The sequence below is a fragment of the Panulirus ornatus genome, chromosome 35, assembly GCF_036320965.1.
Source record: "Panulirus ornatus isolate Po-2019 chromosome 35, ASM3632096v1, whole genome shotgun sequence".
NCBI lineage: Eukaryota > Metazoa > Arthropoda > Malacostraca > Decapoda > Palinuridae > Panulirus > Panulirus ornatus.
The window spans coordinates 10,907,554-10,935,509 of record NC_092258.1 but is presented as its reverse complement, the minus strand read 5'-3'; the positions used below and the strand labels follow the sequence as shown (position 1 = coordinate 10,935,509).

Genomic DNA, 27,956 nt, shown 5'->3' with positions numbered 1-27,956 from the left:
ATAATCTGGAGTTCTATGCAGGCCAAAAAACAAACCCCTCCATTTCTTAAACCCACCTGAATATATCTGATATACATACAATGATATTTTCAGCATGGGAAGTTTTTGTCACTTATATAAATACAAAACAATAGTAAGAAAAATAATTTCTATGAGATAAATTATGAAATCATGCTCTGATATCCTTCACTGAATTAACATCAAGCATGCTGTGTTTAATACTTAATGGAAAAACTGCAACTGAAGATATGATCATTCCAAAGGAGACCAAGATTTACTTGAAAATTCTTTAAACACAGAAGCAATAAGGATAACCAACAATCTGTAAGTACCATATCAGATATGCACAGACTACAAACATCCCTGCAACCATTGCTAAATTGGGGTTAGAGCATTCACTACAACTAAACCATCACCATGTAAGTGGTTAGCAGCCTTTGCCGGTCACATAAAAAAATCACAAATGATCTTGCATTTTCTGCTAGTAGTCTTATTTTCTACACAGAGGACTTGATTAGTTTATAAGCTGTCTGACCTCTGCCTTTGTTATGATTACTGCTACTGTTGTGATTACAAAGAAAAAGCTTCTCAAAACTTTGGTTATTCTCTTTTATCATCTTTTGATGGTTTTGGATTATTTAAGTAAATTTTCAAACAAAAAAATCTGGAAATATAAATCAAGGTCACTAAAAACAAACTAAAAATAAAAGAATCTCTTATCAACTTCTAAACAGTTAGGGCATAGTGCTATTGTTATATCTGGGGAGAGCAAATTATCTATAGTTATGACACCATACTGCACACAGGCTACTAACAGCAGATGGAGCAGTGCAAGAGACTACTTACAGTATCCTTGTCCAAGTTACATATCTTCGTCTGAATTAGATAGTCGAGAAGCCAATCCACAGGTTTGTCATTATAGAACATAATGAAAAATTGTACCAGGTAGGGAAGCTCTACACACTTGAACATTTTTCCTGTGGACAGCCATTAATCATTATGATACCTTTTGACTTGGCATTAAAAGGATGCCAAACTAGGGATGCTTGAAATACAATCTAAATTTGAATGATTATAACAAAAATTCAAAATCTTATTTACATATTAACTATCAATTTCAGTCTAACACACTCTATCTCTTCATGAGATAGAAACTATCAAATAGGTAAAAGAAAAACAATGGATGGCCTATAAAAAAAAAAAAGTATCCCAGTTCTCATATATGTAACGCATACCTCAACTGTAATAAATGTGGTCATTACTGTGCAAAGGGGAGACTAAGGAATTTACACATGAGGAGTTATCTTTTGCAGAGAAAACAATGTTATAATACTTCTTCACCTAGACTAGCTTTCAATATTGCATTGTAGGATCATGTCTCAAGCATTAAGGCGAACCAACCACTAATCATTGCGTATGAAATGCAGTATCAATAGACGACAGTATACAGACTGATACTGTTTTCTGCAAGGAAAATAACAAGTCTAGTGTTAAAAATTTATAAACATAAGAATATTTAACACACTGTACGAAGAGAATCTCTTTTTATCAATTTTCAAGATGCTTTCAAGATGTTAACTCATGGTATACCAAGTGTATTGTGTACTTAATGAGCCCCTCTCTAGGTGTAGGCTCATTACAAACTGAAGCTCTAAATAATGTCTCCACCCCTAAGGTATGAGGTTAAGACATGATCAAGTCTAATGAGTACTTTACTAGCACTTCCATGGTATAAATTCATGAAAAACTAACGTACACTGTATATTCATTTTTACAAATAGCCCTCGCAGTGCAAGCTCACTTAAATAGACTTTCCCAAAGGATGAACTCAGAATATACTGGACTGTGTCCCTCATGTGCCCATCTTGAGGCATAAATAAGCTCACAATACACCAGAGAGACTAACTATTTGCTTTTCAAACCCCCTCTAGAGTTCTAGTTTGTAAGACACAGACAGCATCTACTGTGCAATTTTCAAGAATAAGATGCAGATATTCTAATTTTAGATGCTTATCAAATAAATATGTTACAGAGCTTAAATGATCTTAAACTCAGAAAAGCTTTTGAAGTCACTTAATTGAATATCATTTGTGTTCAAACCCTAATGGTAGGTAAAACTATGCATGATAACCACGTACTTTCTGACTAACTTTACCTCCCCCCAAAAAATCTTCATTCCTGCATTTCATAATGAAGCAAAATCTGTATGAGGTAAAAAAAATTATGCACAACCAGAATGACTTTCATAAGTAATCTTACCTATAAATCCTAGCTGACAAAAATCCAAGACAAACCAATTTTTCTTCTCCGAAGTTTTCTGCAATGCAAATTTCTTCATTGTAGCGATATATCCTTTCTTTGTTTGTATGTCATCTTCTAGCTGCACATAGAAGGTTCCTTTAGGCTGCGCATACATCATTAAGAAGGCAAAGTCTAGGTTCTGTTTAGTTCTCCACCTGTGTTTATACAAAACTATGTTTTCAAAATATCACACACATTTTACAAGTTATGAATGAGACAATCATAGAATTGATTGTATAAAGTATATTCCACTAAAACTGAACTTTAACTGCAGAAAAAACAGATAGTAAACTAAGAATTCAAGTAAATACTGAAAATAGAAGGAAAATCTGATATAGTATACAATACCTATTAAAGAAACTAAAGTAAACTGTGCACTAAATTACAGTATTTATGATTTTCCCTGTCTTTCTTTCACTTTTTTATATAATTCGAATCTAAACTGTTCTGAGTCATAGCCTTATCAAAGTTATTTTCACATCCTATTTAGTGTTTCAAGCTCCACAAATAAAATAAATATAAAATCTTGACATAGATTTATTCAAATTGATGTTAGAAATTCTTTTCCTAAGAACCTCATGAGCTGATAAACATCATCATCAATACTCCAAGTTTTTAAAAGGTTGCCACTAATTACCTTACTCTTTCCATGGGATCACCGAGAGTTTGTCTCAACTTGTCCATATTTGGGTAGAAGGACTCTGGTGGTGATATGACCTCAAGCAATCCACTCTCCAGGTGCTCTGGGAATCTGTCAAAGTTAAACTGGCTTGCATTATGGCAAGAACTTCTAAGAAACGAGAAGCTATTTATAGAAAGAAAGCATGGGTGCTGATGACGAATTCGGTTACTGGATACATCCACATCTTAGCAGCATATGAAACCCAAAAGAACCATCTAAAGCTTGCATCAAAAAAAATTCAAGGAATACAACATAAAGAATGCAGATGCATCTTGCACATCCCAAAGCCAATGAGGTAATCAAATGTGGTAAAAAGAAAAGTAAGTAAAATATTGAGGAGCAACGAAAATCCTCCTTTGAGTGGGTACTTTTCCTAAGTTGTGTGGAAAACTATATCCAAGGAGGGAACAAGGAGAAGTGGGAGACTAAATTGGAGGTGGAAGAAAGGAGTGAAAAAGATTTTGAGCGATCAGGGCCTGAACATACAGGGAGGTGAGAAGCATGCAAGAAATAGAGTGAATTGGAACAATGTGGTATACTGTGGTTGACGTGCGGTCAGTGGATTGAACCAGGGCATGTGAAGCATCTGGGGTAAACCATGGAAGGTTTTGTAGGGCCTGAATGTGGAAAGGGAACTGTGGTTTTGGTGCATTACACATGACAGCTAGAAACTGAGTGTTACCGAATAAGGCCTTTTTTTTTGTCTTTTTGTAGCGCTACCTTGTGGGTTGTGTGTGTGTGTGTGTGTGTGTGTGTGTGTGTGTGTGTGTGTGTGTGTGTGTGGGCTATTTCATGTGTGGTGGGGTGGCGACGGAGATGGATGAAGGCAGCAAGTATGAATATGTACATATGTATATATGTATATGTATGTATATGTTGAAATGTATAGGTATGTATATGTGCATGTATGGGCATTTATGTATATACATGTATATGTGGGTGGGATGGGCCACAGACATATACATATATACATATGTACACATTCATACTTACTGCCTTCATCCATTCCCGTCGACACCCTGCCACACATGAAATGGCACACTTCTCCCCCCATGCGCGTGCAAGGAAGTGCTAGGAAAAGACAACAAAGGCCACATTCGTTCACACTCAGTCTCTAGGTGTCATGTGTAATGCACCAAAACCACAGCTCCCTTTCCACATCTAAGCCCCACAAAACCTTCCATGGTTTACCCCAGACGCTTCACATGCCCTGGTTCAATCCAATGCCAGCACGTTGACCCTGGTACACCAGTGTTTCAATTCACTCTATTCCTTGCACGCCTTTCACCCTCCTGTATGTTCAGGCCCTGATCGCTCAAAATCTTTTTCACTCCATCCTTCCACCTCTAATCTGGTCTCCTACTTCTCCTCGTTCCCTCCACCTCTGACATATATCCTCTTTGTCAATCTTTCTTCACTCATTCTCTCCATGTGACCAAACCATTTCAATACACCCTCTTCTGATCTCTCAACCACACTCTTTTTATTACCACACACCTCTCTTACCCTTTCATTACTTACTCGGATCAAACCACCTCACACCACATATTGTCCTCAAACATTTCATTTCCAACACATTCACCCTCCTCCGCACAACCCTATGTATAGCCCACGCCTTGCAACCATATATCATTGTTGGAACCACTATTCCTTCAAACATACCCATTTTTGCTCTCTGAAATAAAGTTCTCACCTTTCACACATTCTTCAACGCTCCCAGAACCTTTGCCCCCTCCCCCACGCTGTGACTCACTTCCGCTTCCATGGTTCCATCCACTGCTGAATTCACTCCCAGATATCTAAAACACTTCATTTCCTCAAGTTTTTCTCCATTCAAACTTACTTCCCAATTTACTTGTCCCTCAAACCTACTGAACCTAATAACCTTGCTCTTATCCACATTTACTCTCAGCTTTCTTCTTTCACACACTTTACCAAACTCAGTCACCAACTTCTGCAGTTTCTCACCTGAATCAGCCACCAGCGCTGTATCATCAGCGAACAACAACTGACTCACTTTCCAAGCCCTCTCACCCACAACAGACTGCATACTTGCCCTTCTCCAAAACTCTTGCATTTACCTCCCTAAAAACCCCATCCATAAACAAATTAAACAACCAAGGAGACATCACGCACCCCTGCTGCAAACCGACATTCACTGGGAACTAATCACTTTCCTCTCGTCCTACTTGTACACATCCCTTACATCCTTGATAAAAACTTTTCACTACTTATAGCAACTTACTTCCCACACCTTATATTCATAATACCTTCCACAAAGCATCTCTATCAACTCTAGCATATGCCTTCTCCAGATCCATAATTGCTACATACAAATCCATTTGTTTTTCTAAGTATTTCTCACGTACATTCTTCAAAGCAAACACCTGATCCTTACATGCTCTACCACTTCTGAAACCACACTGCTCTTCCCAATGTGATGCTCTGTACATGCCTTGACCCTCTCAATCAATACCCTCCCATATAATTTCCCAGGAATACTCAACAAACTTACACCTCTGTAATTAGAACACACCTTTATCCTCACTATGCATGCATTCCCCCAATCCTCAGGCACTTCACCATGAACCATACATACATTGAATATCCTTACCAACCAGTCAACAACACAGTCACCCCCTTTTTTTAATAAATTCCACTGCAATACCATCCAAACCTGCCACCTTGCCGGCTTTCATCTTCCGCAAAGCTTGCACTATCTCTTCTCTGTTTACCAAATCTAAAACTGCACCAAGGTTTCAGTCATGTTACAAACCAGTGAGCTTAATTACAGTCTGGATGTGACCAAAGATAGTATATGATGAGTGGAAAACTGTGACCATACAGAGAAACTTCTTTCACTAAAGTTGCTTATACATAAGAGCCTGAGTCAAATGAGATTTAATGAAACAAATAGTATGAACATGTGACCCTCATTCTTTTACAGTATTCTTATTTTCTGCTATAAGCTAGTTGTACATTCTACACTCATGTGATGGCCAAACAAACACAGATAATTCTTCAGTCAATGTTTTACACTCTCCTGCTGGTTCTTTGACACTCACTGCTGTTGAAATGATAAGAAGCCATAGTGTATGAAGTTTCTGCATAAGTCACCCAGTTTTGAATACATAAAAGGTTGGCAACTCATAAATGATAATGTAGAAAGTTCATTGTAGTTTAAGGGGAAAACAACCTGTTTGCATGTCTCTTTGTACAGTAGAGCATGAAACACAACAATTAAGTCTTTTGAAATAATGACAAAACACTCTACAGATCTATGATAAACAACAGTAAATATTTTCTCAGTGAAATGCTACATAAACACACTGATTTATGAAAATCCAATATTAGAAGTCTTATAATTAAAGACAGCTCACTGTTTATCATTACTTGAACTTTTACAAGTGTCCTTAAAGATAAACGATACTTACTTTTTCTCAATTTGTGCAGCAACTTGTCGGACGTAGTCTATGTCCCACTGTAAACATACACACAAAATACTGTTAACATATCAACTTATTGCCATACATGCAAGAATAATAATAAATGCTATGAAGAGATCTTAAATTACAATTAGTGCTGTCCAATACATCAATGCAGAAAATTAGAGAATGAACTCAATATCAGCATCTCCAGCCATTACTGTCCTTTGCACAGGCTCATCTCTCATGTAATACAGTACTGTTTAAGTTATCATCCCATAATAACAAAATACTATATTGCCCCATTTTCCCATATTCTAAACAAATCTTTCTAGAAATGCTTTTGCATGTCTGTCTTCACCACAGTATAGGTTAAATTAAATCAAATGAGACATGCAGCATATATTTCATTATCATTATACAGCCAAAAGATCACTCTTATGGGGCTCCTGCAGCTCTGAGACTGCACTCTGCAGGAGCAGGAAAATGATGGACTTCTTTGGAGCAAAAAGTTCCTTGATGAGAACATAGTCCTTTCCATCTGCTGAGAATGATACTGCCTCATCTAAGGTGACATTTTGCTTACAGTGAGAGGAGCAGATGAGGCATGGTAATAGGTGAAGTTGAAGTGAAAAAAAAGGGATACTGTGTGTTTTGGTTGAGGTTGCATGTGGAATGAAAGTCTTGCCAAATGGTTTAGTGAAAAAAAAGGTGAAAATGAAAGCCTTGCTACAATGAACCATAGCAGATCTGCAGCATTTGATGGGGCTGCAGTGTAATTTCTCAGGAAAGGGATTGACAGTTTTGCTGAATGGTTAGCCTGGCTTTTTATTACTTGTATTTCTCAAGGTGAGGACTGGCAGAATGCATGTACAGTGCCATTATAGAAAGGCAAGGGGGACAAGACTGAATGCTTGAAGTATAAATCAGTTGAGTATATCTGGTATGGTGTATGGAAAGTCATGCATTAAATATATGACTGGGTTGAAGCAGTGTGACCTCAGGAGAGGAAGAGGATGTGTGCAGTTTGCTTTGAAGAATTTGTGAAAAATATTTGGAGAAAGAGAGCAAACTTTGTGGGGTAGTTATAGATCAGGAGGAAGCATACAATATAGGTGAGAGAAAGGCCTTGTGGAGGGTGCTACAAATACACTATATGGGGTATATGGAAAGTTATTGAATAATGCGAAGAATTTTTACCAGGCATATGCATGAGTAGGAATGGAGAAGGTTAAGTGGTTCTCAGTGAAGGTGTGTCAGTGTATGGTACAAGGAGGGTTGATCGAATAAACAGTTATAGGTTAAGAGAGTGGTTTGGTAGTCAGAGGCTTATGTACACAAGAGCAGAAAAGGGTATGCTGAAATGCTTTGGAACATGGAAAGGATGAGTCAAGAAAGGATGAATAAGATGGTAAACATGTTAAAAGTGGAAGGAACAAGGAACAAAGGAGGAGGTGGAAGGTTGGAGTGAAAGATGCTTTAAAGGCTTAAGGCCTTAACATACAGAAAGGAGAGAGAGGCATGCAATGGATAGAGTGAATAAAGTCTATGTGATTTACACAGGAGGACATTGTATCAATGGGCTGAACCAGGGTATCTGAAGCAGTTAGGAAAAGCCATGGAAAGGCCTATTGGGCCAGACTGGTTTTGGTGCATTGTACATGACAGCCAGAGAGTGGATGTGAGTGAATGAGGACATTTCTTTGACTGTTCCTCGGACTTCGTCACTAACATGGGAAATGGTGAAGACCTATGAAAAACAGAAATATACTCATATTTGATAGCCATTTCCAGTGTTAGCGAGGTAGTGCCAGGAACAGATGAAGGGCTGCGTTCACTCTCATCATTCTCTAGCTATTCAATCTCTTAACCTTGCATGTATGCACCATGTTTTTGCTTCTATGTATGACACACACACACACACACACAATCCAGCTCAAGCCAGGTGTGTGTGTGATAACAATTTGTGTGTTTATAGGGAGAGACTTTTAGACATGTTGCTTGGTACTTAACATTGCTTATAAGTCTGTTCCATACTTTTACCCATATGTGTAAACAAAAACACACACACACACTATTCATATCCAACATAAGACCAAAACTAAATTATGCTTTTCAGTTCGATTACTGCATTTAAAGAAGCACAAAGAACTAACAGAGTAAGTCCAGTGGAGGTCAACAAAGATGGTACCAAAATTAAGAAAGCTAAGTTACAGGGAATGCCTACAGGCTGTAAAGATGACTACCCTCAAGGAGAAGAGTGATGAGTACCATGGTCACAACCTTTAAATCTTTAAAACAGATTGAGGACATGGACAAGGCACAGTTCTTCTTGAGGTGTAGGGACAGAGCAACCAGAGGGCATAATATGAAATTTATCAAGAAACTTGTTAAAAAGGATGTAAAGAAGTACTGTTAGAGTATAAGAATGGTACACAAATGGAACTGAATTATTAAAGGACATGGTTAATAAGACAACATATGTAAAATTAAGTAGAACGGTAATAAAAAATATTCAAAAGGTGAGGGCCCTATGAATGTAAAACTCTCTCCCCATACAGTACAAAAAGGTACTTATACACACACACACACACACACACACACCAGCCTAAACCAGGTATCCATTTATTGACCAACCTCATGGGAAGGACGAATAATTGGTGTGGCTGTGGGCTGACTGCTGTGCCCAAGACTCAAACCTGGCTATGCCCACCCATGAATTATAGTCAGCAATGCTATCTACTTCACCATGGAAGCCCATGTGTGTGTTTGTCACTTGTCCACAACAAAATGTATCAAGACATTATATGCACATCACAAGGCCTAATGACAAAATGTGTGATGCTCAGCACAAAAACAAGTTACTAAAACTGGTAATAAACAAACGATTGTAAGGAGTAACAGAATGTATCAAGAGAGTGCTGGGCTCTGGGACACAACAGAAGGTTTTTAGAAGCAATATGAAAGACTAAGAAACAATATACTGCCAAAAAAGAAATGCAAAGGCCTAAGACACAACACATGGCATAAAGACACAAAACAAGGCATTGAGACATAATGTGAGCCACTATGATACAACAAAAGGCACAAAATTCAATATAATATACTAAACACAACAATACGAATTAAGACAAAACACAAGGCATCAAGGCACAACACTAGGTACTAAGACACAATTCAAAGCACCAATACACAACATAAGGCACCAAAACACAATTTAAGGTACTAAGATACACACTGGGTACTTAGACAAAACAATAGGCACTACGACATAATATAAGGCACTAAGACACAACATAAGGCACTAAGGTACAGCAAAAGGCACTAAGGGACAACACAAGGCATAAAGAAAACACTAAGACTCAAGACAAGGTACTCAGACAAGATAAAATACAATGTACGAAGAAAAATTACATGGCACAAAGACAAACCACAAGGCATGAAGACAAGACAATAGACTTAACATGAAGACAAAACACAAAGCACTAAGACTAAACAAAATTCTAGGCATGAAGAAAAACACAAAGCACTAAGACAAAACAAAATTCTAGGCATGAAGAAAAACACAAGGCATGAAGACAGCACAAAGCACCAAGACAAAACAAAACATAGGGCATAAAGACACCACACAGAACAAGAAGACAAAACACAAGGCACTAAGAACATAAAGTTCTTATAAAGTCATTAAAATTCAAAACAGGGCATTAAAGAGTGAGACATGGATTAAATAAAAAATTCCACCACCTTGACATAAAACAAGACACTAAGAATCAGGAGGCAGGAAAACACTAAGAATCAGTTTTAGCACAAAGATAAACACATGAATATAGGAAACAACACAGTATCATGACACTTCAAACAATAGTGGAAACCAATTCGAGATATTACATCAAACATTTCACATTAAGAGCAGTTTAAGACAATAAGACACCTTAAGAAGCATGACTGTACAAACATATCTGAAGGGAACAAATTAGTGCACAAAGTTCTGTAAGACAATACATAAGACAGTGGGACATATTACAAGACATTCGGGCTAAGACTCACCAGAAGGCAGCAAGATAGTCCACAAGATGATACAATATAGTTGCCTCTACCAACATAGGTGAAGCAGTAGCTTTGACTTACCTCAGCCACGAACACGACAATGATGCACTCGTCCATCTCCTGGAGGGACATGGAGTCGATGAGATTCCTGAGTGTAGTCATGAGGTAGCTCTGGACCTGCCTCTTGACAGTTGGCACTCCCAGCACCATTGTTGCTGCCAACACAAGAATATCTCATCAACTGCCATTATCAATGATTACAAATCTCCCTCTTTCTCTCTCTCTGTATTTTCCTGCAAGGGCCCTACAAGGAAAGAAATAATAGAAAGTACTGAAATATCAAAGACTTGGGAGTTGCTATAAATAAAAAAGTTGAAATCAATTTCAAGCCAATAATGAGTGGCATAACGAGAATTTTCAAAACGGACAATCCTTTCTAAAATCACCAGTTCTCTCTCTGACCGCTGTCTTTTAAAATCTTCATGGATGTGAGGGTTATTGGCATACACTCTCCCCTTCAAGTATCCTCAGAGATATTTCATCTGAAGCAGGTGGATTGGGGAATATTGTGGCCAAATGTTATCTGTCTTATCTTGTTAACACAAGTGAAGTCTGTCATCAGGGAAGCATCCATCTGGGAATTTGAGAGTCCTCTTTGAGGTTTAAAATAAAGTTCTGTCTTCCTGAAACAGTGCAGTATTCAGGTCAACTCTGATTTCTCCACAAAGGCTGTAATAAGATTGTTCCTCAGCAAATCAATGTTCCTATCTATGCTGATTGTGATCATTCTTCCATCTTTTGTCTTCAACTGAGCACAAGATAATGATGCCATGCCATCCAATAATACAGAATACAGTTACCTTTTTAACATTCAATAGTTACTATACATGTTCATCAGGTTGATATGTGCCCAGAAATTTTGCTTGTTGAAGTGTCCAGAGATGGGAGTGGGTTTCATCGCTATACAAAACCAAATCCTAACAACAAAGATTTTCCTCAATCCTTTCAGTAATGCATTTACAAACCTATCACCTCTCGGCGTGTCATTCTGGCCTTCTCTGATCTGTACTTTACATAGGAACAGAAGCACATCTTTCTCAATAATTCTTTGAACTAAGCTTTGTGAACTGCCCAATAACTGTGACAGGTGTGTAAATTGCTACAGTAACTGGTCAAAGCACTATCGGACAATCTGAATTTTATCAAGCACTCTTACGGATAATGGATGGCCACTGTGATTTCTAATGCTGTTTCCAACACTCTCTACTTATATATCTCTGTAAGACAGCTGATTGTTTATTACATGGTGCATGTCTTGCTGGAAAGACCTTCTCAACTCTGTATCAAAACTATAGATTTTGCAAAAGAAACAACTTGCCTCTATATTCTGATCCACTCATTCAAGGAACACTGGTTTTCTTGATTCACAATGAGTTCTAAATAAAATGAAGGGTTTGATCTCTAGTTCAACAAAAAATAAAAAGAAAGTATGCATTTGTGGGGAAAATGTTTTGGGGGGCCTACACTGTATAAGCTGAAAGTTAGCTACATACTAATCAAGTGTGAGAAGGAAAATCTGAATTACAAAATATATCATTATATAAGTAGTTCTGATTTTTTTATCCCTGGGGATAGGGGAGAAAGAATACTTCCCACGTATTCCCTGCGTGTCGTAGAAGGCGACTAAAAGGGGAGGGAGCGGGGGGGGGCTGGAAATCCTCCCCCTCTTTTTTTTTTTTTTTAATTTTCTAAAAGAAGGAACAGAGAAGGGGGCCAGGTGAGGATATTCCCTCCTGGTGTGTCCACCTGGTGACCTTATGTGCCCTCCTGGTGTATCCTCTTGGGTATGTGATGTCCCCCCCCCGGGTACCTAATCTGTTCTCCTATGGTCCGGATATATTCTCCTGGAAACCTAATGTGTCCTCTTGGAGACCTAATGTGTCCTCCTGGAGACCTAATGTGTCCTCCTAGAGACCAAATGCATCCTCCTGTAGGCCTAGTGTTCCCTCCTGGGTATCAGTTCAATGGTGAAGGGACAGGGTTGTTGGTGAAGGTTCAAGGTCAGTGATGCAAGTTCAGGGTTGGTTTTGGTTGTGCAGGGTCAGGGTTGGTGGTGCAGCGTTAGATTCAGTGGCACAAATTTAGGCCTGGTGGTCCAAAATTAGGGCCAATGATGAAGGGATTAGGCTGAGGGTGAAGGGCCAAGGTCAGGGCTGGAAGAGATGGTGTGGTGGTGATGGCGGTGGTGGTGCAGACACCATGGGTGCTCGGAGCTGAAGGTCTCAAAGCTACGGTGAAGCTAGACACCGAGAAATTTCGTCAAGACTGGTAGTGACATTTTAATATCCTCCGGCGCGATATTTTCTCCGACTTGTTTACCGGCTGCCATCCTATCGCCGTGCATCTTAACCCAAAAGAGGATGCAACGTCCTCCCGCGAGGATTCCACCAACTCAGGGAGACTACCACTGACCCAGGGAGGCCGCTATCTCCCTGGAGGATTACACTATCTCAAGAAAGGCTACCAGTGACTTAGGGAGACTACTATACTGATCCAGGGAGGTCACCACATACCCAGGAAGGCCACCACCTCCCGGGAGGATTCCACTAACCCAGGAAGGTTACCAATGATCCTGGAAGGCCACCACTTCCCGGGAGGCTTCTAGTGACCAAGGGAGGCTACCACTTCCAGGGAGGCTTCTACCGACCCAGGGAGGCTACCACTGACCCAGGGAGGCCACCATCTTCCGGGAGGCTGATACCTACACAGGGAGGATAAAACTGATCCAGGGAGAGTATCAGTGACCCAGGGAGGATAAAACTGGTCCAGGGAGAGTATCACTGACCCAGGGAGGATAAAACTGATCCAGGGAGAGTATCACTGACCCAGGGAGGATAAAAACTGATCCAGGGAGAGTATCACTGACCCAGGGAGGATAAAACTGATCCAGGGAGAGTATCACTGACACAGGGAGGATAAAACTGATCCAGGGAGAGTATCACTGACACAGGGAGGATAAAACTGGTCCAGGGAGAGTATCACTGACCCAGGGAGGATAAAACTGATCCAGGGAGAGTATCACTGACCCAGGGAGGATAAAACTGGTCCAGGGAGGATACCACTGACCCAGGAAGGCTGCTACTGACCCAAGAACCCTAACATCAGCCGGCCTGCGGCCCTCAAATACAGTCAGCGTTCACAAAGTCCTTACGGAAGCCCCGCACATATACTAGACTTACCTGCTGGTATAACACAGCCCTCAGCCTCCGGGGAAAGGCAAGAGCACAGACCTTAGGAAAGGCATGGAGACGGTGGACCAGAGATACATAAGGTGGGGCAGGGATAGAGACTGGTGGAACAGAGACAAAGGTCGGGGTAGGGATAAGGACAGTGGAACAGAGACACACAGGGTTATGCAGGGACACAGACTATAGGGCATAGACATAGACGGAGGGGCGGGAACATAGGTAATGGAGGACAGAAACACAGACGAAGGGGCAGGAACACACAGCGGGGTAGGAAAACAGGCGGTGGGTCAGAGACGCACATGGTGGGTCAGGGATACACAAGATGGGTTAAAGCCACACGGGGTAGGCTTGGAATCACGTGTGGGGGTGTGGGGGGTTCAGAGTTACGCACGGAGGCAGTGCAACACCAGGGTGGAGTTACGCACGGTGGGGCGCGGCAACACCAGGGTGGGGTCACACGTAGTGGGACGAGGCAACACCAGGGTGGGGTCACGCACGGTGGAGCGGGGCAACACCAGGGTGGGGTCACGCATGGTGGAGCGGGGCAACACCAGGGTGGAGTCACGCACGGTGGAGCGGGGCAACACCAGTGTGGGGTCACGCACGGTGGGACGGGGCAACACCAGTGTGGGGTCACGCATGGTGGAGCGGGGCAACACCAGGGTGGAGTCACGCACGGTGGAGCGGGGCAACACCAGGGTGGAGTCACGCACGGTGGAGCGGGGCAACACCAGTGTGGGGTCACGCACGGTGGGACGGGGCAACACCAGTGTGGGGTCACGCATGGTGGAGCGGGGCAACACCAGGGTGGGGTCACGCACGGTGGGGCGGGGCAACACCAGGGTGGAGTCACGCACAGTGGAGCGGGGCAACACCAGGGTGGGGTCACACACAGTGGGACGGGGCAATACCAGGGTGGGGTCACACACAGTGGGACGGGGCAACAACAGGGTGGGGTCACGCACGGTGGGGCGGGGCAACACCAGGGTGGGGTTACGCACGGTGGGGCGGGGCAACACCAGGGTGGGGTCACGCACGGTGGGGCGGGGTAACACCAGGGTGGGGTCACGCACGGTGGGGTCACGCACGGTGGAGCAGGGCAACACCAGGGTGGGGTCACGCACGGTGGGGCGGGGAAACACCAAGGTGGAGTTAAGCACGGTGGAGCGGGGCAACACCAGGGTGGGGTCACGCACGATGGGGCGGGGCAACACCAGGGTGGAGTCACGCATGGTGGGACGGGGCAACACCAGGGTGGAGTCACGCATGGTGGGACGGGGCAACACCAGGGTGGGGCCACGCACGGTGGGTCAGAGCCAGTGAGAGGGTGGGGGTCTAGCGGAGGAAGGGTGTGGAGCCGGGCTACCAGGAAATGACTACCGCCACTCACTACCTGGGGACAAAGGTGGCGCCCCTGGCACTGTGCCGCCGCCGACACTGCCCCAGAAACAGGATATTAACACGTCGGCCGTTTGGGTAGGCAGCCTGCCCACGCTCAAGCTCCTCCTCCCTCAGTACCTCACAGCTCCACACACCCACAAAGCAAAGGCCTTGTTTTTTAAATTCAAAGTTTTTTATTGACCAGGGTCATATTCTGGAGGTCAAAGGTCATGTTGCGGCCTGGGGTCAGGGGCTGTGGTGGGCAGGTAGGGGGTCAAAGGTGGAGGAGGTCCGGGTAGAGTGAAGTCAAGCTGAGGTGTGGGCCCAGGGTCGAAGGAGGCTGGGCTGATGGAGAGGCTTGGGGACATACCTGAGTGCCTGCCGCGAGAGAGCTTGAAAGCAGGAGTGGTGGCGGAGGGCGTGTGGAGGAGGTGCGGCAGGTAGCTGTAGATGGAGGGGAGGTGCATGTCTGGGGTGTGGCTCACGTTCGTCAGGAGGTCCCTGGTCTCCTGCGACAGGGCCACGCCGTAACCCGTCCCGTTGCCCCGACCTGCAACCACGGACAGTCTTTGAACACCGTAAACAAAGAGAATCAAACCTGAGGAGAGAGAGGAACATGATGAACCACGGAACAATGACCTGGCCTAAAGGAACACCAAGATCATGGAACAGTGGCCTGGATTATGAGTAACAAGGCGAGGGGATGACTACCGGGAAGGACCACTGGTTAAGGCACTTACTCTGGTGTGTCAGGTCGCCCACTGCTCAGGGGAAGGTCATCCACTGGTAGAAATGAGGTCACCCATTGGTATAATAAGCCAGGTCATCCACTGGTAGAAGTCAGGTATCCCACAGATAAAGGTCTTAGAGAAGAGACACTTCTTTATGTCACCGCTCCACCACTTCGGGCTTTGTTTTGAAAAAAGTTCGTCTACTACGCACTGGCAGATATGATCCTTCCACTACTTTGAAAGTTTTACTGAAGCAACGACTGACTATAAGAGGCAGTACCTGGCTGTAGGAGGAAGGAGGCAGTACCTGGCTGGAGGAGGAGGTTGAACTTCTGGGAGAGGAGGATGACATCCTGGAGTCGCTCTTGGTTCAACATCTCGGCGTGGTGGAGACGCTCCCTCAGCTCCGCCATCCGCTGCACCAACACTTGCTCCCCGCTTAGATCTGCAATACCACCAACACTGTTTACTTTATCTCCCCCAAACATCAGCTTCCTCCCCACCCGTCTCCCACAGAAATAAATTATCTTTTCCCCTTCAGCCTCTGACCCGATTTTCTCTTTTTATCTCACGCCACCTCCTCTTCTGACCAACCTAGCAGTACATTTTCTAGCAATAAACACATTTTCTTAACTCCTCAACGGCCCAGTTCTTCAGACCCTTCCCGAACTCCCCATCAGAGCGTCATACAAGCTAAACTTTTTCATTTACATAAGAGGTTTAGATTTTTACACTACTGGAGGAAATACCCCAAAAGTAGTATAATTTCCCTCAGCATCTGTCTGACGTGACGTTGAGTGGCCCAGGGATGGGGCAAGTAACGTTTATAATAATTATATTTCTCCAGGTGTAACCTCACACGACTTGCACCTAAGCACACTACACATTTACGTGTCAGTTTACATGCCATTTATAGAAGCAAGGCTTCACTTACACGAATAAATAATTCTAATACAAGAAGAAATATAAACACAAATACGACAGTACTTGTTTCCTTGTTCTCCCATAAACACGTCACTGCTTCCTTAATTTTTACCATGATATATATCACGCAAGGTCGACATGTACGTACACAAAAGACCCGAAGGAGATCAATGGGTGACGGAAATGTGTGTTTACTTGTCCCAGCTGTGGCAGGACGGTAACAGTGACATCTATGGGGAAATGATGGAATCAAACATCATCCGGGATCTCGAATGCTAGCGGGAGTTAATAAATCATATCACGCGTGGATTAATCTGCTTCGTAATAAGTTATACGACGCATGGAACATAGAGGATTAATTAAGGCCTGCACACCACCTTGAAATTGGGAAGTAGTAGCTTGGTAACAGTGAATAACGCTATAAAGCAATTTCTGCTAACCGCTCTTTTTTTCAAATCTCGCTATGTCCTACTATCAAATTTCAAAACACCTCAGTACAGCCCTACAATTACATAAACATGTCAAGTATAACCACAACCTCCACATAACCAACATCACAAACTCTACTTCCTGAGAAAAAAGAAAAAAATGGGAACGACCCGCTATTCCGAGTGGAATACTGCTTGTACCTCTCTTCGATCATCCCTCTCTGTAAGCCTTTAAAGTGCTGCCCCCCCCCCCCCCCTCTCTCTCTCTCTCTCTCTCTCTCTCTCTCTCTCTCTCTCACCACGACCAGGGCATGTTTCTACCCGTTCCAAGTACGCTAAGGGGAGAGGGATTTACCAAAAAAATAAAATCTGGTTTTTATCTCCCCACGTAACAGCTCCTCCCCACACATCCCCAGCTTGCAACACCATCAACACCTGGCGTTCAACACACGACTCTGCAAAGGCCCTAATACGAACACATGTCAACACAAGAAACATATAGCAAGGCCCTAATACGAACACATGTCAACACAAGAAACATATAGCAAGGCCCTAATACGAACACATGTCAACACAAGAAACATATAGCAGGAATAAACTAGAATGAAAAAGACTCGATTACGCCTTTTGCAACTTGCAAGACCCAGCCCACTCTGACACACCCTGCCAACCCAACACCCAAAGAAGACACTGGGACACACACACACACACACACACACACACACACACACCTTGGAAGTGTTGCGAGATTAAGAGTGTTATGAAGAAGAGCGACAGAGCCAAGCACACAGGTACGGACCATCTCATCCTACCACGGCCAAACATCCCTCCGGCGCGCGGTACACTAGCCAGGGAGAGTTAACGGCGGTACGTCAGCTAAAAAGTCACCAGCGGTACACCAGCCAAGGAAATACACCAACGGTACACAGGGCAGGGAGTCACCAGCGGTACACCAGCCAAGGAAATACACCAACGGTGCACAGGGCTGGGAGTCACCAGAGGTACACCAGCCAAGGAAATACGCCAAAGGTGCACAGGGCTGGGAGTCACCAGCGGTACACCAGCCAAGGAAATACGCCAACGGTGCACAGGGCAGGGAGTCACCAGAGGTACACCAGCCAAGGAAATACGCCAAAGGTGCACAGGGCAGGGAGTCACCAGCGGTACACAAGCCAAGGAAATACGCCAACGGTGCACAGGGCTGGGAGTCACCAGCGGTACGCTGGCCAGGGAGAGTCACCAGTAATATACTAGCCAGGTAAAGTAACTAGCAATACACTAGCCACGAACAGTCACCATGAATACACTAGCCAGGTAAAGTAACCAACAATACACTAGCCAGAAAAAGTCACCAGTAATTCACTAGCCAGGTAAAGTAATTAGCAATACACTAGCCACGAAGTCACCAATAATACACTAGCCAGTTAAAGTAACCAGCAATACACCAGCCACGAAGAGTCACCAGTAATACACTAGCCAGGTAAAGTAACCAGCAATACACTAGTCAGGAAAAGTAACCAGCAATACACTAGTCAGGAAGAGTCACCTGTAATACACTAGCCAGGTAAAGTAACCAGCAATACACTAGTCAGGAAGAGTCACAAGTAATACACTAGCTAGGTAAAGTAACCAGCAATACACTAGCCAGAAAAAGTCACCAGTAATTCACTAGCCAGGTAAAGTAATTAGCAATACACTAGCCACGAAGTCACCAATAATACACTAGCCAGTTAAAGTAACCAGCAATACACCAGCCACGAAGAGTCACCAGTAATACACTAGCCAGGTAAAGTAACCAGCAATACACTAGTCAGGAAAAGTAACCAGCAATACACTACTCAGGAAGAGTCACCAGTATTACACTAGCCAGGTAAAGTAACCAACAATACGCTAGCCAGAAAAAGCCACCAGTAAAATACTAGCCAGGTAAAGTAACTAGCAATACACTAGCCACGAAGTCACCAATAATATACTAGCCAGTTAAAGTAATCAGCAATACACCAGCCACGAAGAGTCACCAGTAATACACTAGCCAGGTAAAGTAACCAGCAATACACTAGTCAGGAAAAGTAACCAGCAATACACTAGTCAGGAAGAGTCACCTGTAATACACTAGCCAGGTAAAGTAACCAGCAATACACTAGTCAGGAAGAGTCACAAGTAATACACTAGCTAGGTAAAGTAACCAGCAATACACTAGCCAGAAAAAGTCACCAGTAATTCACTAGCCAGGTAAAGTAACTAGCAATACACTAGCCATGAAGAGTCACAAGTAATTCACTAGCCAGGTAAAGTAACCAGCAATACACTAGTCAGTAAGAGTCACCAGCAATACACTAGCCAGGTAAAGTATCCAGCAATACACTGGTCAGGTAGAGTCATCAGCAATACACTAGCCAGGAAAAGTAACCAGCAATACACTAGTCAGGAAAAGTAACCAGGAATACACTAGACAAGAAGAGTCACCAGTAATACAATAGCCATCTAAAGTAACCAGCAATACACTAGTCAGGAAGAGTCATCCAGTAATACACTAACCAGGTAAAGTAACCAGTAATACACTAGCCAGGAAAAGTCACCAGTAATACACTAACCAGGTAAAGTAACCAGCAATGCACTAGTCAGGAAAAGTCACCAGTAATACATTAGCCAGGTAAAGTAACCTTTGCAATACACTAGCCAGGAAGAGTCACCAATAATACACTAGCCAGGTAAAGTAACCAACAATACACTAGTCAGGAAGAGTCACCAGCAATATACTAGTCAGGTAAAGTTACCAGCAATACATTAGCCAGGTAAAGTCACCAGCAATACACTAGTCAGGAAAAGTCACCAGCAATACACTAGCCGGATAAAGTAACCAGCAATACACTAGTCAGGAAGAGTCACCAATAATACACTAGCCAGGTAAAGTAACCAGCAATACACTAGCCAGGAAAAGTCACCACCAATACAATAGCCAGGTAAAGTAACCAGCAATACACTAGCCGGATAAAGTCACCAGCAATACACTAGCCAGGTAAAGTAACCAGCAATACACTAGCCAGGCAGAGCCACCAGCAATACACTAGCCAGGCAGAGCCACCAGCAATACACTAGCCAGGCAGAGCCACCAGCAATACACTAGCCAGGCAGAGCCACCAGCAATGCACTAGCCAGGCAGAGTCACCAGCAGTGCTCTAGCGAGGGAAATGCGATATTCTGGCAAAGGAGGGTCACCAGCCAGGGTGAGAACAGCCAGTACTCTGTGTGTGCCGCCAGGGAGACCAGTGGCCGACCCCGGCGCCCTGCTAGACACTACGGTCTCACTCCCTCCACATGTGCTAGCTTCATCCCCCCCAACACCCAACCTGCCCTCACCCGCTGACGTACGTACCTGTGTCACACCTGTGCTGCTCAAGGAATACACCTGTACTTTTCCAAGTAGCATACTTGTAGTTCTCAAGTAGCACCTCAGTAGCTCTCAAGCACTTAGCCTTGTAGCTCTCAAGCACTTAGCCTTGTAGTTCTCAAGCACTTAGCCTTGTAGTTCTCAAGCACTAGCCATGTTGTTCTCAAGCACTTAGCCAAGTTGTTCTCAAGCACTAGCCATGTTGTTCTCAAGCACTTAGCCATGTAGTTCTCAAGCACTTAGCCATGTTGTTCTCAAGCACTAGCCATGTTGTTCTCAAGCACTTAGCCTTGTAGTTCTCAAGCACTTAGTCTTGTAGCTCTCAAGCACTTAGCCTTGTAGTTCTCAAGCACTTAGCCTTGTAGTTCTCAAGCACTTAGCCTTGTAGCTCTCAAGCACTTAGCCTTGTAGTTCTCAAGCACTTAGCCATGTTGTTCTCAAGCACTAGCCATGTTGTTCCCAAGCACTTAGCCTTGTAGTTCTCAAGCACTTAGCCATGTTGTTCTCAAGCACTAGCCATGTTGTTCCCAAGCACTTAGCCTTGTAGTTCTCAAGCACCACTCCTGCAGTTCTCAAGCACTTAGCCTTGTAGTTCTCAAGCACTTAGCCATGTTGTTCTCAAGCACTAGCCATGTTGTTCCCAAGCACTTAGCCCTGTAGTTCTCAAGCACTAGCCCTGTAGTTCTCAAGCGCCACCCCTGTAGTTCTCAAGCACTTAGCACTGTAGTTCTCAAGCACTAGCCCTGTAGTTCTCAAGCACTAGCACCACCTATGTAGTTTTCTAAAGGAATTTCAGGTCGGACAGCTCTGGGCTTCTCCCTACCGTCCACCAACCGCTGTCAAATGACGGTCTGTTTTCAATACAGCGTTTTTCTTCCTGGTGGATTACCGTCAGCGTTGATGATCCAGCCGTTCTTTTAACTCTCCTTTTAACTTTACCTTTTCAGCGACGCACTGTCATTACGACGAGACCAGACCACGGCGCAATATAAGATGGTAATAATAATAATAATAATAATAATAATAATAATAATAATAATAATAATAATAATAATAATAATAGTAGTAATAATAATATTCATAATAATAATAATAATTAGTTATAATAATATTAATAATAATAATAATAATAATAATAATTACAGTAATAATAATATCAATAATAATAATAATAATAATAATAATAATAATAATAATAATAATAATAATAATAATAATAATAACGGATCCTGGACATCTGACAAATCAACTTAAGTTCTTTTATGAAACAGTCAACACGTATGATAAAACTGATCATGTTGACGTCATCTACTAAGATTTTTCAGGTGGCAAATGAATCTCCGAAGTATAAACGAAAAGACAGAGACAGCAATGAACTCCACTGAGCTGCATATATAAATGAGGATAAAGGGTTTGTGTTGTAATAATCTCGAGTAAGCTCAAGTAGTGAAAAGTACAATGCAGATGGAATTCGAAGCTTCATAGGTAAGCCATAGAGGATCTAATCCTCCTCGAATAGTGCGATGAGTTTTGCTCCACCGACTCTATTTCCAGGAAATAGAGCGGGAAGCGACCAAGATGATCTACACGGGCCGTCTGGTCTACACGACCCGTATACTTTACTCCCATCGAAAGGATAAGGTCGAGAGGTGATCTCATGAAGATATTCAAATTTACCAAGAGGTCTGAAGAATCCTGATGTAAACAGTATATTTGCCCTTAAGCTATATCAATCTGTCTTCACTCTTAGTATTGGATACAAACTTGTATCAAGCGTTTTTACTTCGAATGTAGATAAATACTTTTTACCAAGCAAGATAAACACACGGATTGATTTACTACTATAAGTAGTTCAAAGTAAAACTACAATTACATGTACAAACAGACTTCATCAATATAATTCGCTTCAATTATTCGTATGTGTAGGTATTTAGCAATGGGTTATTTGCCTGCCTCTTCCTTCATACAACAGGTCACCATGTTCTTGTTCTCTTGTTACCCACACACAACCTCGAAAGGCCGGTCTAGGGTTGCTGATCTGCCTTCCTTTAAACTCTTTTGCATTCTTCGTAATAATAATAATAACAATAATAATAATAATAATAATAATAATAATAATAATAATAATGAAAATAATAATAATAATAATAATAATAATAATAATAATAATAATAATATTGAAAATAATAATAATAATAATAATAATAATAATAATAATAATAATAATAATAATAATGATACTACTACTACTACTACGTCTACTACTACTACTACTACTACTACTACTACTAATAATAATAATAATAATAATAATAATAATAATGATAATAATACAACAAAAAATCTCACGAAAAATACTGAATAAGTTATTTCACTGTTACTCTGTCTTGACACATACACGACTGGATTTCGTCTGCGTTCAAAAAATCGCACCCATGCTGCGTGTGGGCGAGGAGGTTAGTGTCCAAAATTTTGTCCAGAAGCCACGATACTGACCATTGGTGGCGCGAAACTTGGTGGGGTCCCTGTGTGCACCATGGGCCAGGGGGTTTCAACATGGTGTCCCCCACCCTCCATCTCTGCTGGCTAGCTGGGTCTGTTGGGCCAGGTGGTTCGCTCGTTCGCTGGTGGTGGTTCACTTTGTGGTCATGTACTGGTGCCTCGTCCTATAGGCCACTTCTGTGGATTAGTGGTTTTCTCTCGTGCTTTCCTTTCCTCTTTCTGACCACTTCCAGGGTGGTCTATTCCAGGGTGGGTGGGGGTCGTCATACGATCGACTGATGTACTATACCAAGTCTAGAGTAACCATCTTCTGCTCAATATCAACTGAATTTTTTTTTTTCTCAAAAATAACCCTGGAAATCTTTTAACATTGTGGCGTGCGAGGCAGGTTGTCCCCCCCAAGCCCACACCTTCTGAAAGGGGTAGCCAAGTCACTAGCCAGCCAACTCATGTATCGTTATCGCTCGGGGTAGCCAAGTCACTAGCCAGCCAACTCATGTATCGTTATCGCTCGTCTCGGATTAATTTCCAAACACTTCCTCTCAAACTTGCTGTGCAAAACCCCTCCGACACCAGCGTACAGCTCCCTCCCCTCCAGTGTGAGTGCTCTGCCGTCAGAATAATATCTCGTTGTAGGTACTCGTAGGTGCGCACGATGATATGAAGATGTCTGTCTCGTAGGTACTCGTAGATGCGTACGATGATATGAAGATGTCGTCTATCTCGTAGGTACTCGTAGGTGCGTACGATGATATGAAGATGTCTATCTCGTAGGTACTCGTAGGTGCGTGCGATGATATGAAGATGTCTATCTCGTAAGTACTCGTAGGTGCGCACGATGATATGAAGATGTCTATCTCGTAGGTACTCGTAGGTGCGTACGATGATATGAAGGAGATGTCTATCTCGTAGGTACTCGTAGGTGCGTACGATGATATGAAGGAGATGTCTATCTCGTAGGTACTCGTAGGTGCGTACGATGATATGAAGATGTCTATCTCGTAGGTACTCGTAGGTGCGTGCGATGATATGAAGATGTCTATCTCGTAGGTACTCGTAGGTGCGTGCGATGATATGAAGATGTCTATCTCGTAGGTACTCGTAGGTGCGTACGATGATATGAAGATGTCTATCTCGTAGGTACTCGTAGGTGCGTACGATGATATGAAGATGTCTATCTCGTAGGTACTCGTAGGTGCGTACAATGATATGAAGGGGATGTCTATCTCGTAGGTACTCGTAGGTGCGTACGATGATATGAAGATGTCTATCTCGTAGGTACTCGTAGGTGCGTACGATGATATGAAGATGTCTATCTCGTAGGTACTCGTAGGTGCGTACGATGATATGAAGATGTCTATCTCGTAGGTACTCGTAGGTGCGTACGATGATATGAAGGAGATGTCTATCTCGTAGGTACTCGTAGGTGCGTACGATGATATGAAGATGTCTATCTCGTAGGTACTCGTAGGTGCGTACGATGATATGAAGATGTCTATCTCGTAGGTACTCGTAGGTGCGTGCGATGATATGAAGATGTCTATCTCGTAGGTACTCGTAGGTGCGCACGATGATATGAAGTTGTCTATCTCGTAGGTACTCGTAGGTGCGTACGATGATATGAAGGAGATGTCTATCTCGTAGGTACTCGTAGGTGCGTACGATGATATGAAGATGTCTATCTCGTAGGTACTCGTAGGTGCGTACGATGATATGAAGGAGATGTCTATCTCGTAGGTACTCGTAGGTGCGTACGATGATATGAAGATGTCGTCTATCTCGTAGGTACTCGTAGGTGCGTACGATGATATGAAGGAGATGTCTATCTCGTAGGTACTCGTAGGTGCGTACGATGATATGAAGATGTCGTCTATCTCGTAGGTACTCGTAGGTGCGTACGATGATATGAAGAAGATGTCTATCTCGTAGGTACTCGTAGGTGCGTACGATGATATGAAAGAGATATGACCTCCATGGGATGTCCCCAGCAAGAACAGACTCGATGATAACATTAATGCAACTGCTACCGTGCATTATCAAAGTACCATACCTCACCCAAAGGACGTCTGCCTTGCGCGGGGGTGTGGTGGATGGTCATCTAAAAACCCCGTTTCCCGCTAGTCCGTTTCTTTCGTCCGTCCATAGACAGAGCCATGTCCCCAACGCAGTAACTGGAGGAGCTTTGTACTCTTTTAAGATCATCAAACGTCGTGGGTCAATTTACCCAAAAGGGATTTTAAGTTTGAAAAGGTGAAAGGCCATAGACACAGTGACAGAGTACGTGACAATGTATTCCTCACTGTAACATCAGTAAACCCTGAAGAGAGAGGGAGAGAGAGTCGTGAAACCACATAAGCGGATCATCCATGGCAAGAGGGAAATCTGAACTGATTTTGGGATCAAAAGGTAAAAAGGGCTTCCCGCACTCTAACGTTGATACGAAAGGAGAGGAAAACTCCTCTGTGGATTTCTGGGGTTGTGTTGTGCGGGGTATGAGTTCCACCCTGCGAACAGCTCTTGTTTCAACTCATACGCAGAGGCTTACGTGTCCTGAGTGACGCTCGGGTGTTAGGTAAGGGAAAGAGAAGACTTTCTCAATATACATACGGCGTAAAAGAAACGACCACAATTGCGATAGAACTCATACTTTCTTCGAGTGTTCAAAACTCTGTGAAATATCCCACTGGAAATGAAATGATACTCATATATCCTTCGAGGGTTCAAACTCTGAAACATCCCACTGGAAATGAATGTATGGCGGGGTTGAGGTTATGGGATAGTAAGAAACTAGATCCTCTCTCTCTCTCTCTCTCTCTCTCTCTCTCTCTCTCTCTCTCTCTCTCTCTCTCCTTCTGGACTGCCGTCATCACCATACACCAAATCAGAGCAGCCCAAAGGCACAGAGACCACAGGGTGTTCTACGACGGCTCGTGTGTGTGTGTGTGTGAACGTCGGGATCAAAGTGGGTCTGGTCGCGTTCACATATGCATTTCGTAAGTTAACAGTCCATAAACCAGGCTGGGTTACGTATTAGACATGTCGTACTTGGTATTCAACGGTTGTATAACCTTATGTGAGACATGCTCACGGCATAGTGTTACCTGTGTGTGGGTTGAGGGACCTACCTGGTACACCTTAATTAACGGCAGTTAACAGATATGAATGGAAAGGTCTGCTAGCTCATGCTGGGAACAGAGGTCGATAGCCAGTTCTCCCGGGAACAGACATGGGTCGCCAGTTCTGTTGAATTATTTGCACTACCTGTTTCGACTCAAGGTCTGACTCTCGTCCCGTGGGCTCGAAAATACCGGTTTCGTGAATCCCTCTGGTTCTTATGACGTCTACTACTGACTCGTCACGGGGTTAAGCTTGTCGAACTGATTCGTTTCAGTCATTCGGAACAGCTGGGTTCATTTTTAATGCTTCGTGTCGTGGGTTCCTCCTTCCCAAGCTGCTGGCTCTCTCTCAGTCTTCAGGTACTGAATGTTTTGCTCGTCTCGTTCGCTCACACTCTAGTCCCTGTTTTGACGATCCTTTGATGAGCAGCATTGCTGCAGCTGGTGGTGCTTCGTGCTCTGGGGCTACTGAAGCAAGACTCGAGGTCTTCGTCCATTACTCCGGCCGGTGCTCTTGGCGCGTCTTTATGGGCTCGTTCTCATATTCCTTCTCATCTCCGTCCGGTGTGCGAGTGTAGGCTCAATTTCTTCTCGCACTTAAGAATAACGTAAAGGCGGTTTAACTAATGTTAAACCGCGAGGGAAAAAAGACCTTAAAACCCCCCCTTCACTCATGGTCCTCCAAGGTGGGTCAGACTACAAGGTAGAGGTAGCAAAGGCAGTGTGGTCATAGTAGACCACTGGTCTCTCCTACATTAGGAATATCCCTCACAGGATCCCATCCCACATAATTACCTCACTTTCATGGTCATCCCAGTTTAAAAACATCTCTTGTTTCCCTCAGTTACTACCCATTCAGTGTACTGTATGCTCTCAAGTGTTTAAATGTTTCACTCTCGAAGTACTCATTGTGAACTATGTGGCTCACTCGCTGGGCGTGGAACACAAAGAAACAACTGCCATAAGACACTGCCTTACCCAGCTGGCCAAAAGGGGCGCTGGTGTCGCCCCTGTGTTTTTTCACAGCCATCTGAACTTCTAAAACAATCATGCTAATTTAGATTTCCAAAATTATCCCTTTATAAGGGTAAAGCTTCCTACACTACACACGTTATATGTATATTGATGTATGTATACGCCGTGATAAGGTCCCAGACCAAGCTACGTGAGTGAAAGCCTTCTTAAACCATCGCAAGGTATACATATGGTCAGGTAATGGCCAGACCCAGTAGTGCGGGAGACTTATTAAATTATCGTGAAATATATTTAAGGTAAGGTAAGGTTTCAGACCCAGTTGTAAGGGCAGAAGACCTCCCAAACCATCGTAAGGTATACGTAAAGGTAAGGTAAGGTCCCAGACCCATCTGTGAGGGTCAGAAGACCTTCCAAACCATCATAAGGTATACGTAAAGGTAAGGTAAGGTCATGTCCCAGCCCCATCTGTGAGGGTAGAAGACCTCCCAAACCATCGTAAGGTATACATAAAGGTAAGGTCCCAGACCCAGCTGTGAGGGTAGAAGACCTTCCAAACCATCGTAAGGTATACGTAAAGGTAAGGTAAGGTCCCAGCCCCAGCTGTGAGGGTAGAAGGCCTCCCAAACCATCGTAAGGTATACGTAAAGGTAAGGTAAGGTCCCAGACCCATCTGTGAGGGTCAGAAGACCTTCCAAACCATCGTAAGGTATACGTAAAGGTAAGGTAAGGTCCTAGCACCAGCTGTGAGGGTAGAAGACCTCCCAAACCATCGTAAGGTATACGTAAAGGTAAGGTAAGGTCATGTC

The 27,956-nt window shown here is 43.3% G+C and overlaps 1 protein-coding gene across 1 annotated transcript in view; it reads right to left on the bottom strand.

Moving 5' to 3' along the window:
* The window catches only part of LOC139760136 (alpha-1,3-mannosyl-glycoprotein 4-beta-N-acetylglucosaminyltransferase A-like), a 127,084-nt gene that overhangs the window by 49,315 nt on the left and 49,813 nt on the right, over window positions 1-27,956 (bottom strand). The window contains 6 exon segments of the mRNA XM_071683025.1: window positions 2,260-2,456; window positions 2,939-3,052; window positions 6,418-6,464; window positions 10,537-10,670; window positions 15,454-15,633; window positions 16,122-16,259. Coding sequence (XP_071539126.1) covers window positions 2,260-2,456; window positions 2,939-3,052; window positions 6,418-6,464; window positions 10,537-10,670; window positions 15,454-15,633; window positions 16,122-16,259 — 810 coding nt within the window.